Below are 20192 nucleotides of genomic sequence, written 5' to 3'. Positions count from 1 at the left end.
GGGGCGAGCATGTCACTGACCACCGCAGTAAAGCCTCCCATCACGGTGGTCAGTAAAAAAAAAAAAATCAGACAAGCAGGAAGTGAACAGAACAGAGAAGAAATAGAGCAACTTCTGAGCAAAAACAACAATGAGGAAGTGAAAAGAGGAATGTCTGCAGGTCAAGGATGCTTATTATGAAAAAAACATTTTTTCCCCCTTTACAACCCCTTTAAGCTTTAAAGAAAAGAATAATAAAATAGAAGCCGACTGGTTTCCATGACAGCTGCACCAAATTTTGAACTCTGGTTTTAGTAAATCCTCCCCTCCCCAAAATACTTATTTCACAATGCAAAGCCAATCAGGGAACAGCCATAATTCCTGGTTTGTGTCATAGCTTCCCGTATTAGCTGCCAGCAAAAAAAAAACAAAGTGCAACTGTAGTTTGATACTAAATCAAAACCCAATAAATAAAACAGGAGCTAGAAAGAACCACAGGAAGCTGTAAAGCTGAACCCAGAAAAATTGGCGTGCAGTGTGGCAAGGCACCAAAAAAGACTGGCGATAAAGAACTGCAAACTCTTTGGTGAGGGCATATCAATTTTAAAGCCCCACCCAAGAACAATTAATTTAATAATGTGTGTGAACCAGCTTTAACCACTTGCCTACTAGCCACTTTCATCCCCCTCCCAACCAGGTCAATTTAACGCTGTCAAGCTTTGAATGTCTATTGCATGGTCATGCAACACTGTACCCTATAATTTAATTTTACAATTCTTCCCCCCCCCCCCTCCTTCCCCCAACACAAAAAGAGCCTTTAGTGATATTTAATCACCACTTGGGGTTTTATTTCTTGCTAAAGGAAAAAAAAGAAAATTTAGAAATTTTCAGAATTTTGATATCTTTCATAGTTCGTTATAACAGTCTGCAAACAGGTAATTTTTTCGATGGCACTAGCGGTCGACACCGATTGGCAGCACTGCTGGGCAATGTTGGGACTGAATTGATAATCAGGACACAGATTATCAGTGCTGATGTCCCTTGTAAAGTGGTTGTAAATCCTTACAGCACACATTTTTCTACAGGTAAGCCTATATAAAGAGGAAATAAACCCTCTATAGAAGAGAAAAGGCATAATAAATAACTTACCCGAGATCGAAGCCCCTGCTGCGGTCCTCATTCACCTCCATCGCCATCTATCCCGGAGAGACTTTCTGGGTATCGCTGCTCCGGCGCAGTGACCGGCCGAGCAGCGATGACGTCACTCCTGCGCATGCGAGCCAGTAGTGAAGATATGATCGCCTTCACTAACGGCACGCTCAGTGCGCTGTAGACATCCATGCCCGTTCTTGGAAAATATCTCTTTAACCGTGTAGGTTTTCAGAGATTTTTCTTGCACCTACAGGTTAATCTAGTTTATCACCTGGGAGATTTATTTACTTTTCTCTGTGGCGGGACAATTTATTTATTGAACTTTATGTCACTTTTTGTTCACTTATCACTTATTTAGCGCGATCTCTTCCCTTTTGAAGCCTTAATCTAGGCTTACCTGTAGGTAAAAGTGGTCTAAGGATTTACAACCACTTTAAAGGCTTACCTGCAGCTACCCTGGATATCTCCTAAACCTATACGGTTTAGGAGATATCCTCTGTGACTGCATGTGCCAAAGTCATCGGCACATGCGCACTGAAGCAATGGCACGGCGCGCCGTTGCTTCAGTTAGACTGTGCCGTTACTGGCGGCTCGCGCGCACATGCGTGGGCGTCAAGTCATTGCAGCTCCGGCCAATCACAGCTCCGGAGCCGCAATACCCAGAAGTAACACTCAGGAGTGATGTTGGCAGCCGGTGCTGTGTAAGGGCACCACAGTGAGGGCTTCGTCACAGGACGACATCCATGGATGCCCTCCCAGCAAAGTAAGCCCATGCTGTAGCAGTCTCAGCTGTAGTGTGGGCAGGAAGTGGTAAATGAAACAGTGGGCCAAACTGGAATACATTTCCTTACGGGCCACAAGAGGACAGAGAACTTTGGTAATGAATCCCATAGTAAACAGTGCAACCAATATTTTGTCCCAGAGAAAGAAGCGATAGAGCATTTCCTAAAGTACTGAGCTACACAATTACATTTAGAAATTGAACCTATATTACATGGAGAACAGCTGGGGGCTCAAGTCGTAATACTAAACCGAAGAGTCCTGCAAGCAGGAAGCAAAAAGGCCCCGTGTGCCTCAAACAGTCTCACAAGCTTGAAGAAAGGGATAAGTAATTAACATTCCAAATGTTTTCTCCTCCACATGGACCGGCTTACACAAATCTCAATGCAAATACCCTTTTTAGTGTTATTTCTATGCAATTACATCCCCGCAAAGCTTCGACCCCCCCAAATACTTCTGGTGTGGGAACTCGCATCCCCTTGACAACTGAAGCAGTGGGTCTAGGCCAGCGACATTCACAATTCATATATTTAGCTGTTCTGCCTATTTTCTATGCCTTGAATGTAGACAGTGGACAAGGCTGGAACATGAACTTCTGCCCAGAACCTCTTTTGCTGCAGTGAAACTGCTGGGTCCTCCTTGATGTACATCATTGCCATGACCATCATCATGGCTTTCAGACGATTCTCTAGGATGGTCCATTGCTGCAGACAGCCAAAATGTCCAAAAATGTGAGGATGTTGACAGAGAAGACTCCTTTGGTAACCTTCCCAACACTTCTTTGGTCTCCTTCAGAACCCAACAAACTGGTGCCCGTTGCTTGAATCTTAGATAGTATGGGAGGGAAGGAAGGACTTCCCAGTTCCAGAGCTGGACTCCTTGTCCTTGTGACAAAGCCATTGGTCTGTCCAACAGAAGAGCTGAAGAAAAGACAACCATCTTCCAAGGACACAATCCTCCTAGAAGCAGCAGCATAAACTGACTTCTGACGTGAAATATGAAAAAAGCATATCCCAATGTAGTGTGTACTGGTCTTAATCCAGAGCAACAAGTGTCATGTCAGTCTGATCAGTTATATTGCCTTTAGCGCAAAGTAGAGCCGATAGCACACCCCTGTGTCCCAGAGCATGGGTTCCAGGCATGTCCCGATTCCAATCCAGAGGGCTAGCAAATGTAAAGAGGAAAGTATTGCCACTACACATGACCAGCCCAGGTGAGTAAATGAGTGGCCTTGGCACACTTGTCTCCACAAGACCACATACCTTGATGCATGTACTCTATGACTCGGCCCTGGTGTGCAGGGCAAAATGCATCAGGGTGTGTAGTTTGGTGGAGACATGTAGGCTCATTTTCTTACCTGGGCTGGTCAGGAGTAGCAGCAATCCCTTTCCTGATGAAAAGGTGATGTGAGGAAGTCCCAGCACACAGCCTATGATTGACAGTTTAAGCTCTGCTCCTGTGTGAAAAAAGGGGGGTAATGTCCCTTCCCACCAATCAAGTCTCATTGAACTCTACAGAGTAACTTCAGCTGCCTGCCCCTGCATTCTGGAAGCTCAAACAAGCTTTATAAACTCCAAATGGCTGTAGATGAGAGTGCAGCAGATAAACTGAAACAACTTATGTAGGATTTGTTGCATTGCCATCGCCTGAGGCCAGTCACTTCATTTGGGTATAGGGTAAGGGTTTACAACAACTTTAAGGACTTTATCTATTCCTCACAGACAAAGAAATTACATGTTTTTTTTCTTAGGTTTAGGTAGGCATGAAGAAATCAATGCTTAGCAACTTAAAAATAAAAAATAAGTTTTTTTTTAAATAAAAATTAAATAAAATCAAGCCATGGCAGTATTTTCAAAATGATAAAATAAAATCAAGGATGAGGGGAACAAAAAAAAAAAGCTTTCAGAAGATTACAGAATGGTTGCAAGAAGTGGCACCGTGATGTGAAGAGCCTTTGCCTCGCATGTATTTTCAGCTTCAAACAGGTTCTTAGCTGTTACAGAAGCCATATCAATATGGAACAGGTGCAATCCAAACATAAGGAACAGCCAAATAAAGATGTAGGATCTATTTCAGTTTTACAAAGTCCAGCAATCCAATAAAAACGTTGCCAAGTCTTGAAAACGTGCGAGTGCCAGCTGTTAACACTATGCCCTGCAATCTCATGAAAAAAAGCTTTAACCCCTTCAATACCGGGCACTGTCATCCTCTTCCTGCCCAGGGCAATCTTCACCTTTCAGCGCTAATGCAATATGATTGGCAATTCTGCCGTCATGCAACGCTGTACCTATATGAAATTTAAATTTTTTGAGATCGATACAGCTTTCATTCGTGGTATTTAATTAGCAGTGGGGTTTTATTTTTTTGCTAAACAAAAAAATAAAAACCAAACATTTTTCCTTAGGTGGTTATAAAATGTTGCAAATAATTTTTCAGCTGCACCAATAGAGAGGCACTGATGAGGCTGCACCAATTATCAGGCTACCAGTGCCCTCATCAGTGTAAAAGTACTCACTGTTTCCTGTCAAGGCTTGCTGGTTATTGGATAACCGGCAAGTCTGTTTACATGTGACCAGCTGTGATTGCACACAAGGTAAAGAGTCACTGTGATGGACCCTTTACTGTGATCAGAAAGGATATGGTCGTCACAGAGCACGCTGAGGCACGCACATATGGACATCCTCCCAGAACCGTCTATAGCGTGGGCAGAAACAGGTTAAAGAATCTACCACTGAGCCAGAAGCGCACACTCAACACAACACTCCCGGTGCTAATGCATGCAAATATGTGGCCGCTCAGCACCAAGAGGCTGCATAGCTGCATGCGTTTGGCATTAAGGTTAAAAACTGACCACACCAAGCAGGATGACCACACCGCCGTCAGTTCTCTAGCTATGCTGGGAACTCTGTTCTCTCCTCCAATCACCAGACTTGTCCTGACACTCCCCTACTGCACAGCCATTTACTGGGAAGCTCTGTGTGCTGATGCTTCTCGCTCTCCCCCCCCCCCCAGCTCAGAACAGAGGGAATGTGATCACACAAAAACAAAATTAGAATTATTTTTATATCTATACAAAAATGTTTTGCCTTTCATTTCGATTTTAAAAACTGAATAGTTTACAATCATTTTAAATGTCAAAAAATAAAAAGGGGGAGGATAAACCACTTGTTAGAATGACCTTTGCTTTTGTCATTCAAAACTGTGCAAATGTCACACCAAAAAATTAGGCGACATGCTCCATGGCACAATACAAGCACTCCGGAAAGAAGCAAGGAAGGGTCACAAGCAACATAACACAGCAGGTAAGTACACGCTGTCAGTAGGATGGGGGCTGCATCACATGTGTATAATGCTGTTGTCTACACAGGACCATTATGAATACAGGTAAAATGTATTACTTAAATAGCTATAGCTAAACTAAGCATTCAAAACGTGTTGCCTTGTACACACCACCGGTTTTCCTGTTGGATTAAAAAAAAAAAACGATGGTTTTCCCGACAGAACTCCTCTCAAGTCTGCCTTGCATACACACGGTAACACAAAAGTCAGGTGAACTTGTGACTGCCAAGAATGAGGTGACGTAAAAGACGACGAGCCAACAAAATGAAGTTCTATGCTCCCCCCCCCTCGGAGAGGCATACAGACGGTTTTACCACTAGTATTTTTTTCTGACAGGAAAAAACACATTCTGCTCTTTTTTACATCAGTTTTCCAGTCGGAAAAACTGCAATGGAGCATACACGAGGCCGGGATTCCTGGCGAAAAGCTCTCATCCCAGTTTGACAGAAAATCCGTTCGTGTGTACGTGACATCAGACTTCCTCAAAGTGAAAGCAAAAAAAAAAAAAATCATCCAATAAGCTCACCTTTAAAAAAAAAAAAAGTGTACTATGTTACAAAAGGTGAACCTATCATTTAATAGAAGTACAGCCAAAGCTGGTAAGACTGTACTTCTGTGGGTCACAGGAGTCCAGTTTGTTTCTGCACTCGTGACCAGTTTTCAGCAGACAGGGGGCTGAAGTCCGCTGACGTCTTAGAGCCAGGCTCGGGCAAGATTGCGACAATGAAGTCAGAACCTGATCATATGCAGGGACCGCCCACCTGGCTCAGCCTCTCAGATGAGCTGCTGAAAGCCTGAGCCGGCTGCTCCCAAAAGCCCCGCCCCCACAGCCCAGCGCTCCAGTGAGTGTTTGATCGCTTGGTTCTCAGCCTTTGACCCGGCAGGGGACCGATGCTGTATCCATCTAGGGGCAGTTAGGATTGCGAGAAAAAAAAATAGCTTTCTTTTAAATATACATTTGAAAGCATTCAGTTATATCGGATATGTGCAAATACCAGTTAGAAATCTAGGTGATCTTACAAGTGTGAAACCTGTGCTGCTTGCTTTGAGTGGTTATCAGTTTGCATTATTTCCCACTCCCTCCGTAATCTACAGTACACACCAACCATGCGAGGGGGAAGGAGGTCTATAGACATACTTGGTCTTGGGATGACTGTCTTGTTCCCCCAAAGAAAGATGATCAAGAGCTTTACTGACAGGAAAAACACTGGAAGAAGCAATTTACTTTCTGTCCCAAATATCACCTATATCACACTGCTAAACAAATGTGGCCAGCAAAAGCAAGCAGTAATGCACAAGACTGCTGGGCTATCATCACTTACCTCTGTAAATGGTGAGCATAGAGTTGTGTAGGAATACTAAGCAGGCGACTGTAAATAGATGTGACACCACTTAGATTTCCCTGTTCAGTCTCATAGGCAATATACATCTCCCACAGCTTGTCAGATCGAAAATCTAAGCCTGCAGACATGATTGAATGCTCAAATGTCCTGAAAGAGAAACATATCTAGTTAGAAAAAGTGTGTAGGAAATGTTTACAAGAAAATTATATTAGCCTCGTGCTAACCTTATGGTTTTAAGACTGATTTGTGTGACAGAGGAAGAGTCATTACTTTAATGTCTGGCCATCAGGAACTGATTTTCCCCTGATCTAATTTTTTTCTAAGGTGATGCCACCCAGCTTTATAACATCTGTGGAAAATGGGTGTTTCTAGTAAACCACTCGCGCTATTTGCACGCCTAAAGAGGGGTTGGGGGGGGTTTGAGCGACAGTTTTACCTCACCCATAGGTTTTAGAGTCAGCCAGACTGGGTTGTACCCATGTCTTGGTGCTTTGCATCATGGTTCAGCAAAGCAAATACCCCACTGCATTAGGCAGGCAGTACTTTAGAAAACACAACCTATTCAAGTGAATGGGGCTGCACCGCAACCGTGAGCCACATGCTAGTCTAGTAACTGTATTCCTATTCAAATAGCCAGTTGAAAATATTCAATAGCAGTTGAAAACAAGTCCGAAGAATTTGAAATATTGACAAAAGCACACAAACACATTGGACTTGCGTCTTTTTCAACCTTACCAGCTATGCAACACTATAGTATTGTAAATTTGCCAGCTACCAAGCAAATGTAAAATTATGAAACTGACCAATTTAAACTGAGGATATGAAGAAAAATGCATAAGCCAAGGTCAGCCTTACCAAATCTACATGCTCAAATTCCTCTCTGGGCATTAAACCCCCATCTGATGACCTGTGATCCAGTGCTGCAGCCCAGACTTGCCACTGACTGTTGTGATTCGATGGTGAGCATTGTCAATAAATGTCTTAAGGACCTGAAACCGAACAGCCAACAGGAACTGCCCATGTCACCCAGACAGTGATGTGGACACTCAAAAAATAACCCTCACCCTCCACAATGAAGAAATGAGAGAACTTGAGACTGGTCACATGATCACGGATTTACGTAAGTAAATGGGACCTTTATATTAGCCTTATTTATGGATTAGAGATGGATAACGGATAGAATGTGGAGGACAGCGGCTGGAGAGCAGTTTGAAAACTGTCAGAAGATCCACACATAGGCAGCTGAAGTTGCATGCAATTTTGAATCAGTTTGTATTAAGGTGAATATCAAGTGTCAATAGTTTTCAGGGAATGTTCATAAAGGCAAAAACTTGTGTTTTTTGACCTTTAAAACAGATGGTGTGAGGGTTCTTATTGAATATCTCCCTCACCTTTGGAGGTTCACTCTGGGTCCCCAAGTTAGGGGAACCTAGTTCTACGAGTGTAGCCTCACTAGAGCTGGGAAGCTCCATACACTGATCCGTTTTCTCTCAATCACAAATCATCAAGGGCTGAAAATCCAGTGCCTCAGATTGGCACAATGCAAAGAGGAGTTCCAACCCAAAAGGGGAAGCTGTGCTCGTTTGGTCCCCAGTCCGCCCGCTGCTATATTTGGCACTAAACCAGGTACCTGCTCCTACTTCCTGGTAAGATCGCCACAATTGTCGGTCTACGTCATTTCCAGGGTCTATGTCATTTCCAGGGGCCACTCATACTCCTCCTCCCCCCCCCCCCCCCACCGCTGCCTTCTGGGAGACACACAGGTCCCAGAAGAAAGCAGAACTATTCAGAAAGCGAAGCATGACTCGCACATGCGCAGAAGACAACAGGTTGTGAAGCGGCAGGGCTTAACTTCCCTTAGTGAAGATGCCGGCGCCTGCTCCCAAAGCAGATGGACGAATCAGCCTGGGGTGCCGACGTTGCGGGCTCCCTGGACAGGTAAGGGTCCTTATATCAAAAGTCAGCAGCTACAGTATTTGACAACGTCACGTATGACGAAACGTGTCTAGGGAGGATACGTGCCAATGTCAGCACGCTGTCTCACTAGTACAGGAGTTTGTAGCTGGCCATTTTTATGCACGACTTAAACTCTGCAAATGTAAGCGCAATACTGTTTTACCAAAAAAAATATCTGGTTAGACAATATTACGCTATGTTTGGTTTCTCTTTCTGGGTTTATTGCTGAACACAACGATCTCTGATTGAACGGTGGTATCAATGTGTGGATATACCAATGCAGCCATCCATCAAGGACTTATTCCTATGATCTTCTGTGCAAGCAAAGGCCTTGGCTGGGCTATAGCCACATGCCTGGTTTTGCTTGTCATCTGGTAAGCAAATTTTTCTATAGGTGGTGGCACACTTCGTTGAGTGATTCACTGTGGTGTCAATACTAGAAGAATCCATCTTATCTCACCATTTCTCTCATTAAGGCTGGGTTCACACTTGTCCGACAAACGCTCCTACATTGGGAGCTCATGTAGCATAACGTGTGAAAATCAATGTTTCCCTATGAGAGCCGTCTTGACGGGTCCTACACAAGTCGGTCCGACTTTGAAAATGCTCCCTGTACTACTTTGGTCCGACTTTGATCCTACTTCAGCCCATTGAATATCATTGACGTCGGACCAAAGTAGGAGCATTGTCCTAACCATCCGACTTTTGACATCTGATTACAGCAGCAGTAAAAAGGAATTTATCTCACTCTGGGGATTGTTTTGATTGGTCAAAAAACAAGTCAGACTATCACAAAGTCGGATCAAACTAGTATTCTGTTCATGAAAGTAGGATGGATGTAGGACCAATGTAGCAGTGCAAAGTAGGATGAAAGTCGTGTAGTATAGTGTGAACCCAGCCTAAGGCTGGGTTCACACTACTACACTACTTTCACCCTACTTTGCTCTGTGTTCAATGTTTCCCTATGAGAGCGTCTTGTAGCCCATTGAATATCATTGAAGTCGGACCAAAGTAGTATCCTGTTCATGAAAGTAGGATGGATGTAGGACCAATGTAGCATAAATGTAGGACCAATGTAGCAGAGCAAAGTAGGATGAAAGTAGTGCAGTAGTGTGAACCCAGCCTAAAGCATGATATATAATTTTACAATCAAATACATTCATTGAACTATACTAGCGCGGCTTCTCCTTTTCATACAGTATTTGTAGCTGCTGACCTTTAATTTTTATTTTCCCCAGGCTGGTACTCTAACATGGTTTGCGATAGGCGCTCACTAAAAAGTTGGTGCAATTGCCAAACTAAATATACAGCAAAAACTCCAGGTTTAAAAATATTCTTCAAATGAGCAAACAGTATCTCACCCTCTTAAAGTATTACAGGTCTCGGGATCTGCAGGATCTAAAGTTTCTTTTAAGAACTGAAGATAATGTATCCAAAGGTCAACACTTAAAGTGATAGCCTGAATTCCTCTCCGGTAGACCTACAGAGCAAAAACAAAACAAACACACCGAAGAGAATGATACAGATAATGCTCCATAAACAAACACACGTATCCGGTCAACCTTACAAATGCTAAAAAATTTGGAATTTCAGTGAAAATCTGCCATTACCATTGAAGTGGAGGTTGGATAGAACATTTCTCATGTTCTGAGCTCCACTTGCAGAGTTCTTGGTCTTCAATGCGCGGCTGTATTCTTAGCAGGAGCAGAGGGCTGGCTTTGGGGGTACAGACCATAAGGCACAGACCCATTAGAATCTCATTGGCAGCGTCTGAGCATATATTCAGTTACATGTATCAAAAGTATAACTGCATGGTTAAATCTACGCCACCACACAACGACTGGCAGAAAAGCCCTGTCCTATGTGTTAAGCTGCAGTGTAATAGAGGCTTGCACTGCACAGCTTGACAAGCTGTAGAGATTTAATGCACCTGTCAACAAAGAAAGGAGATATTAGCACAAATGTCACGCTGAGTGACAAATGTTGCAGTAATAATCCTGCTATGACCTTATGCAGGGCCTGAAGCAGTCTCCAATACGGCTAAAGCCCAGTCTCCCCCATCTAATGCCTACTCAACATCAAACTTACCTCGTCGGATTCCATGACGTTGTTGTTGCGTTTCTCTAGATCAGCATACTTTTTCCAGTAACCGTAACAGTATGGATAATGAGCAAGAAACATGTCAAACACTCTTCGGGCAGCATAGATGTGATTCTGAGAAAAATAAAAAGATACACGTTATATTAGGAGACAAAAGATAAAGGATTATCCCTCGTATGATACCTGAAAGACTCCTTTTGAGGCCGGTAAAATATAAACATACATAAAATAGTAATTAAAGTGATTTATTGGGGGGTTAATAACAAATGTCAAACTTGCCTGCACTTTGTAATGTTTTGCAGAGCAGCCCTGATCCTTCTCTTCTTGGGTCACTCCCTCCTGTGGAGTACCCTCTCAGGAAGCAGCTTGCTACGGGGGCACCTGAGCCGCGCTGCTGCTCCCTGTGATCAGACACGGAGCCCCAGTCTGACCCCCGCCCCTTCTCCCCCCTTATTGGCTCACCAAATTTGACAGCAGTGGGAGTCAATAGCACCACCCTGCCATCTCAGCCAATGAGGGAGAGTCTTTAGGCACCCGGGACACTCCTGCAACATCGCTGGATAGAGATGGGCTCAGGTAAGTAATTATGGGGGCCGATGAACACAGAAGCCTTTTTATCTTAAAGCGGGAGTTCACCCCCAAATCAACTTTCTGACATTAGTTCCAGCATACTGCCAACACCTGCAGTATGCTGTTTTTTTTGTTTTCCTGCTACTTATCGTTTTATGAGCCCTTGTTATCCGGCTCCGAGCGCGGAAATCTTGCTGGGAGTAGGCGTTCCTGAGCAAAGAGGAGTTGATTGACGGGCTGCTAAAGCGCGTCACGGCTTCCGAAAATACACAGGGCCAAGGGCAAGGAACATGACCCAAAAAGCCATGTTGGCCCAGGCAGGGAGGTTGGCGTAAAAAACACAGGGCACCATTGGTGATTGCAGGCAATACAGCAGCAAAATGAGGGAAAGTGGGAGGCACAACTTTATCAGCAGTGTCCCCTCTCACTGCAATGGACAGAGCCTTTCTGTGCTGCACAACCAAAATAGAAGTTTGCTCAGCCTGCTATTGGCAAGGCACAGCAGAACTCTCTGGCTGGTAGAAGCTGTGCTATAGCCTGAGGTTTTCCTAGGCAACCCGACTTGCATTCCTGCTATTGTGGGGAGAGGCACTAGCATGCCAGCTTGTTTTATTATGAATGACAGCACTGGTGTGCAGCCACCGTCATTCACAACCCCGGCTATTACCTTTGTATTTCTTCCTACAATAGCAGGTGGACGGGTTGGGGGCTTAGTGGTTTTCTTTTGAACAATACAGAGGACAGGAGACAAAGGGGCTGCCCCTCTTTCCTGTTAAGTACCCCCACAGCAAGCAGCTTTAAGGATAATGGTTCAAGAAAGGTTTGAGGAACACAAGTTTGATGTGTTGACTTGGCCTCCAAATCTCAAAGCAATCGAGCATCTGTAGAATGTGCTGGAAAAACATGCGCAGCCTGACTCCATAGACTTTTTAGGAAATGATTAGGACTCAGAATGGAAGGATCAGAAAAGCCAGGATCAAACATCCTTTATACACAATGGGGAGGATATACTCAATCGGCCTAACATATCGGCCCCCCAAAAAAAAAATCATCATATATCGGCCGCCGCGATATCTAAACATCGGCACCGGCCAGAGAAAAACCCATATCGGTCGATATATATAGCAAACACATAAATGGAGACATTTATGGTATCTACGGTATCAAGAAAGCACATTTGATATGTGCTACGCAGTTCTTACATCCTCTGGTACTCTATATGTTGTCAATGGAAACAGGCACATACTCCCTGAACATGATAAAAAAATGTGAGCTTTGTATCAGACAGGGCACACCCCACTTTGTTTGCATAGCAGGCGCTTGCTCATGGTCAAAGTACAGTTTCAGACGACTATACAGTGATGTCAGAGTTCCCAGGGGCGCAAAAGTATATTAAAAAAAATAAAAATAACACTGCCTCCGGTTCAGGCGCAAAAGTGACAGACTGATGGAGACAAAGCTCCAAGCTCCTCTGTGTAAAATCCTAGGCTAGTGAAAAATCCTAGGTTAGTCTACGTCTCCCTGGGGCTTTCTGCCATACCAGTGGCAGTGTCTGCAATATGTCAGCCTATGATCTGAGCCCCAGCACCTCATCTCTCTGAACCTCAACTCCTCCTCTGCCCTGTGTCAGCAGCAGGGTGTACAGTGAGCTTGGACATCAGCTCAGAGGATCCTACTGGTTATTGCACTTTCTGCTCTGGGTCCCTCCTCTATACAAGCCAGCAGCAGTGTTGACAGTCTCTACAGTCTCAAAAAGGTTGACCACCACCGATATACAGGGCATGCAGAAAGTATTCACAGCGCTTTACATTGCACATTTTTTGTTGGGTTACAGCCTTATTCCAAAATGTATTAAATTCATTATTTTTCTCAAAATTCTACAAACAATACCCCATAATGACAACGTGAAAGAAGTTTGCTTGAAATCTTTGCAAATTTATATAAAAAAAAAATCCCATGTAGTATTACAGCCATGACACTCAAAATTGAGCTCAGGTGCATCATGTTTCCATAGATCATCCATGAGATGTTTCTACAACTTGATTGGAGTCCACCTGGGGTAAATTCAGTTGATTGGACAGGATTTGGAAAGGCACACACCTATCTTTATAAGGTCTCACGGTTAACACTGCAGAGCACAAACCAAACCACAAAGTCCAAGGAATTGTCTGTAGACCTCCGAGACGGGATTTTATGGAGGCGCAGATCTGGGGAAGGATACAGGATAATGTAAGCAGCGTTGAAGGTCCAAATGAGCACAATGGCCTCCATCATCCATAGAATGGAAATGTTAGGAACCACCAGGACTCTTCCTAGAGTGGGCCACCCAGCCAAACTGAGCTATCGGGGAGAAGGGTTCCAACATTTCTCTTTGGAAAGAGAACCTTCCATAAGATCCACCATCTTTCCACTACTCCACCAATCAGGCCTGTATGGTAGAGTGGCCAGACAAGGGCCACTTCAGTAAAAGGCAGATGACAGTCCATCTGGAGTTTGCCAAGAGGCACCTAAAGGACTCTCAGATCATGGTAAACAAAATTCTCTGGTCTGATGAATCAAGGTTTAAACACTTTAGCCAGAGTGGCAAAGGTCATGTCTGGAGGAAACCAGGCACCGATTACCTGGCCAATACCATCCCTACAGTGAAGCATGGTGGTGGCAGCATCATGTTGTGGGTATGGTTTTCTGGAATTGGGAGACTAGTCAAGATCGAGGGGAAAGATGAATGCAGCATTGTACAGAGACATTCTTGATGAAATCCTGCTCCAGAGCGCTGTGGGTTTCAGAATGGGGCAAAGCTTCATCTTCTAACAGGCCAAAGACTTGAAGCACACAGCCAAGATAACAAAGGAGTGGCTACGGGACAACTCTGAATGTCCTTGAGTGGCCCAGCTAGGGCCCAGACTTGAACATCTCTGGAGAGATTCGAGAATGGCTGTGCACCGACGCTCTCCATCCAACCTTATGGAGCGTGAGAGGTCCTGCAAAGGAGAATCTGCCCCAAAACAGGCGTGTCAAGCTTGTAGCATCAATACTCAAAAGACTTGGTGTCAAAAGGTGCTTCATACAAAGTATTGAGCAAAAGCTGTGAATACTTATGTACGTCCTTTTTTATTTTTAATAAACTTGCAAACTTGCAAAGATTTCAAAACAGACTTCTTTCACATTGCCATTATGGGGTATTGTTTGTAGAATTTTGAGGAAAATAATGAATTTAATCCATTTTGGAATAAGGATGTAACATAGAATGTGGAAAAGGTGAAGCGCTGTGAATACTTTCCAAATGCACTGTAGACACAGAAGAGGCAGCTATTATAAGGACATTTTAAATCAGTAATTGGAGAAATTCATTTTTGGACAACACACAGACTCTGGATACCGTTTCATATAGAAAATGGGAACATGCAACAAGCAAAATAGGGTCGGCTTTCCCAAAAGACTAATTTTCCACAAACCTCTTGTTCAATATAATGCAGCAGATAAGTCCAAGTTGTAAACTCCTCAGGATTGGCTTCCACAGCCTTCCAGTACTTGTCAAACTCTGGGGGGAGTGGCGGCTCCGGCTCTGTTTTTGTAGGGGGTTCCGCCGCCTCCTCCACGTCAGGTAATGATTCCTGTTCCGGAGACTGCTCCATCTCTGTGACTTCTAGAATGTCTTTACTGGCAGGTGGGGTATCCGCTGAGGCCGCTACATTGTCTTCTGAATCCTTCGTCTCAAGGCTCTGATCTGACTTGGAATCCTGCATTTTGGCTGTTTAATAACGCAGACTTGGAAAAAAAAAAAAAAAAAAGGATTAAATTAACCAGCAACACAATTATCATACCATGTTATAACTCTTAAAAACAGTCTGAGAAGTTTAAAATAATTCTGAAATAAACTGTCCAGATGCACCCGGAGCACACATGCCACAGATGTAGGAAGCATTACCTATAGGAGGTGCCACACATGGACCTACCCTCATTGCCCATGGGGTAGCAACATCATCAAGTGACTAAAAATAAAATGGCACAGGGTGCACCACCTACAGCTTTGCTTTAAGCCACAGGGGTCAAACAAGGCCCGCGGGCAAAATCCGGCCCTCCAGGCCATTGCATGTGGCCCTCGCACCTTCAGCCCTCCTCTGGTCCTCCTCCAGACCTTTACTTTCTGCTTTCAAGCAATGCATCCACCTTCTTCCCAGCAGCAGCATAAGGAAAGGGGGGTGCACTGTGATGTAAGGGAGAGAGGGGGGGGACTCAACTTCTGATGGTGGGGGGGCTCTTGACATCTAATGTAAGGGGGAGGGGGTGCACTGGACATCTAATCTTACAGATACAACCGGCCCTTTTGAGGGCAATCATAATGCCGATGCGACCCACTATGAAATGGCATTTGACACACCTGCCTAACGGGCATTTTCACCCCCTTCCTGCAAAGGACGGTTTTAAGCTTTCAGCGCTGGCACACTTTCAAAGACAATTGCGCGGTCATGCAACACTGTACCCAAATTACATTTTTGCATTTTTTTTCCCCACACAGATTTTTTTTTTTGGTGGGGTCGAATCACTGCTCTGGTTTTTATTTTTTGATAAACAAAATGAACAAAAATGTTTTCATAGTTTGTTATAAAATTTTGCAAACAGGTCATTTTTCTCCTTTACTGATGTGTGCTGATGAGGTGGCACTGATACCGATAGGCGGCACCGATCTCCCTGTAACAGAAGGCGGTTATCTTCTATTAGCCAGTAATTGGAGAATTTCAGGGCATTTGTACTACACAGAGACTCTGGATTCTGTTTCATACCGAACAAAAAGATGGTGATAACTGGCTTCTGTTTACTTCCGTGATCAGCTGTGATTGGCTGACAGCTGGTCATGTGGTAAATGGCCGCTGTGATTGGCCCTCTACCCCGTTCTGTGATCGGCCAAGAACTCAACGATCACAGAGCGCACCACGGGGGAGTGCGAGCACCGCGATCTATCAACGTCCTCCCGACACTGGAAGCCTGCGCTGTAACCGTCTTTTGGATATATACGTTTTTTTTTTCGCTTTTATACTGGAAGTGATGACATGACGTCGCTGTGGTCCTCCAAGGCCATAGAGGTGATCAGGTCTCGGGCAAGTCCTGTGATAGGCTGGCGCACCATCTGCTCATGTCTCGAGCCCACCGTTAAAAACGATAAGCCCAAGAAACACCGGCAAGCAGCGAGGGGAAGAGGGCAAGTTCCTTCCTGTCGCTTCGAAAAACGATCTATTGACTGGCAGGAGAGGGGGACACGTCCCATCTTGCTACTTTGGAAAGCAATTCAGCAACTAATGAGCCACGTGGATCTCTTTCATGAGAAAGCAGCTGCAAAAAAAATATGTATATGTATATATATATCTATATATATATATATATATATATATATATATCTATATATATATATATCTCTATATCTATATACATATACACACAGGGCTCAAGATTTCAAGTCCTGCGCTACTAGCCAGGCCTTAAGGGTTACTCGCCACCAGTTGACCCAACCAATCCCTAACCTGCACCACCCCTAAACACGCCCTCAAATTATCTCATGAAATGACACTTACATGTTTTATGGCGAATTAAGTTACAAACTTTATCAGTGCAGCCACACCTGTGCCCACCATTGCAGCCTTTGTCCACTGTGCCCACCATTGCAGCCTGACCACCACTGCAGCCTCTGCTCACCATTGCAGCCTCTGCTCACCTGTGCAGAGGATAGCCCCAGGGGAAGAGGAGGTGGGAGCGTGGGTACCGCCGGCATGCAGGGATTGATTGGGAGCCGTTCTCCCATCAATCAAGAGGGAAGAGAAAAGCCGAGGGATTACATAGCTGATAACCCGCTGTTACAGCTTACTTTACATTGCAGCTCCCTCCGCGTGAGGTTACACAGCCCCGCCTCCTGACCCCGTGCCTGTATCAGATTGACAGAATGCCAGTCCAATACTGGGACGTGTTCTGCCTATATGATACAGGCACGGGGTCAGGAGGCGGGGCTGTGTGTAACCGCGAGTGGAGCGAGCTGCAATGTAAACTAACAGCGGGTTATCAGCTATGTAATCCCACTGCTTTTCTCTTCCCCAGGGTGATTGATGGGAGAACGGCTTCCGATCAATCCCTGCATGCCGGCGGTACCCGCGTTCCCCCTCCACTCCCAGCTCCCTAGAAATGATTTTGCACTCGCAAAATGCGAGGGGAAATTTTGAGGTGTGTATATATATATATCTATCAAGATTACAGTTGATAGCTTTAGCCATAACACTGGTAAACAACTAGCAAACCGCAACCTCGATTCTATATGGATCGCTGGTTTCCCCCGCACTGCTTTCTCATGTGAATCGTCCCTTACTGCACTCCAGATGTATTCCATACAGAGACAATGCAGAATATTCTCGCTGCGTGTACTGGGAGGCTCTGTGGGAACTGCGGTCATAGAAAGCTATGTGTTTTTGATGCAGAAACCCGCTCTGTGGAGGAACTGAGAAAACATAACAACAAAGTGACTTTGTACATCCGTCCTACGGAGGGAAGCAGCTGGTGCCGTCTACACCTGTTATAGTTCTACCCCCCCGCCCCCCGATCAACCCCCAGGGATGATATGACAGGCTCAGACATGACACCCGCACAGCTGCAGAGGACGGATCCCCGGGTGCAGGAACAGACTGATAATGGGGGTCTACAATGTCCCCTGAAAACCATCACCTACCTAGAAACACCCCTACACCCACCTAGAGACACCCCTACACCCATCACTCACACCTACCTAGAGACACCCCCCACCCACCTAGAGACAACCCTACACCCACCCACCTAGAGACACCTACCTAAAGACAACCCTACACCCACCTAGAGACACCCCTACACCAACCCACCTAGAGACACCCCTACACCAACCCACCTAGAGACACCCCTACATCAACCCACCTAGAGACACCCCTACACCAACCCAGAGACACCCCTACACCCATCACTCATACCCACCTAGAGACACCCCTACACCAACCCACCTAGAGACACCCCTACACCAACCCACCTAGAGACACCCCTACACCAACCCACCTAGAGACACCCCTACACCAACCCACCTACCTAGACACACCAACCCACCTACCTAGACACACCCCCCACCCACCTAGAGACACCCCTACACCCACCCACCTAGAGACACCCCTACACCCACCCACCTAGAGACACCCCTACACCCACCCACCTAGAGACACCCCTACACCCACCCACCTAGAGACACCCCTACACCCACCCACCTAGAGACACCCCTACACCAACCCACCTAGAGACACCCCTACACCCACCCACCTAGAGACACCCCTACACCCATCACTCACACCTACCTAGAGACACCCCCCACCCACCTAGAGACAACCCTACACCCACCCACCTATAAACACCTACCTAAAGACACCCCTACACCCATCACTCACACCTACCTAGAGACACCCCTACACCCACCCACCTAGACACACCCCTACACCCATCACTCACACCTACCTAGAGACACCCCTACACCCACCCACCTAGACACACCCCTACACCCATCACTCACACCTACCTAGAGACACCCCCCACCCACCTAGAGACAACCCTACACCCACCTAGAGACACCTAGGAAAAATATAGACACAAAAAGCGTCTATGCGGTAATGCGCTGCCAAAATAATCCTAAACTAAGCGGCCAACACAACAAAAAATAGATCACTTTTTGTCACAATTAGAACATAGAAAAAACAAAAGTGTGGCGCTGATGAAAGTATAAAACAAAGTCCATATGATAGGACAATTGCAAGTAGTAAAAAAGCCAAAGTCCACAGTAGAACCAGATCTCTGAAGCAGATGAGGGACAGCAAAGTATAAGTTCCTTAAACCATGAAGATGGATATAGATGTCTGCTTACCAGATGTAGAGACTTGAATAGGTGTACACCTATCAAGTCATACAGGCTTGTAGGTTACTGAGAACCTGATGTCATCTGCTGGGGGAAAGGGATGTAGGATCCAATAGTCCTTCCTCCTGGGTGTTGTTGATTAGCCGATAACCATACAGAAGTCTCATGTCTCCGTGTGTATATTACTTTCCCCTCATGTGACTCCATGCCATATTACTTTCCCCTCATGTGACTCCATGCAAGGCATGGAGTCACATGAGGGGAAAGTAATATACACACGGAGACATGAGACTTCTGTATGGTTATCGGCTAATCAACAACACCCAGGAGGAAGGACTATTGGATCCTACATCCCTTTCCCCCAGCAGATGACATCAGGTTCTCAGTAACCTACAAGCCTGTATGACTTGATAGGTGTACACCTATTCAAGTCTCTACATCTGGTAAGCAGACATCTATATCCATCTTCATGGTTTAAGGAACTTATACTTTGCTGTCCCTCATCTGCTTCAGAGATCTGGTTCTACTGTGGACTTTGGCTTTTTTACTACTTGCAATTGTCCTATCATATGGACTTTGTTTTATACTTTCATCAGCGCCACACTTTTGTTTTTTCTACACCTAGAGACACCTACCTAAAGACACCCCTACACCCACCCACCTAGAGACACCCCTACACCCACCCACCTAGAGACACCTACCTAGAGACACCCCTACACCCACCCAGAGACACCCCTACACCCACCTAGAGACACCCCTACACCCACCTAGAGACACCCATTTCTAGACACCACACACCCCCACACCTACCTAGAGACACCACCCCCCCAAACCTAAACAGAGACACCCCCCCACGCACACACCTAAATAAACCCCCCCCCCTCCCACACACAGACTACACACACACACCTAAATAAACACACACCCCCACATGTTACCTACACCCCCCCCACACACACGTTACCTACACCCCCCCCCCCCCCCCCACACACACACACACACGTTACCTACACCCCCCCAACCACACACACAGAGTGATGAGTAATGTGTGATTCTATTCCCATCATTGG

General features: G+C 45.4%; 1 protein-coding gene across 2 annotated transcripts in view; it reads right to left on the bottom strand.

Moving 5' to 3' along the window:
- PRPF39 (pre-mRNA processing factor 39) overlaps positions 1-20192 on the bottom strand; it is a 49564-nt gene that overhangs the window by 29021 nt on the left and 351 nt on the right. The window contains exons 2-5 of one of the 2 annotated variants that reach the window (XM_040332870.1): positions 14675-14987; positions 10638-10763; positions 9911-10029; positions 6573-6740 (exon numbers count right to left, since the gene is read on the bottom strand). In XM_040332870.1, the coding sequence (XP_040188804.1) occupies positions 6573-6740; positions 9911-10029; positions 10638-10763; positions 14675-14965 (704 nt within the window). In that variant the 5' untranslated portion in view covers positions 14966-14987. Of the gene's footprint in view, positions 1-6572; positions 6741-9910; positions 10030-10159; positions 10266-10637; positions 10764-14674; positions 14988-20192 lie in introns of those variants that run through there. The other variant, XM_040332871.1, reaches the window with a different exon arrangement.

This window comes from Rana temporaria, chromosome 13 (assembly GCF_905171775.1).
Source record: "Rana temporaria chromosome 13, aRanTem1.1, whole genome shotgun sequence".
NCBI classification, from domain to species: domain Eukaryota; kingdom Metazoa; phylum Chordata; class Amphibia; order Anura; family Ranidae; genus Rana; species Rana temporaria.
This window is presented reverse-complemented; position numbering and strand designations above follow the sequence as displayed.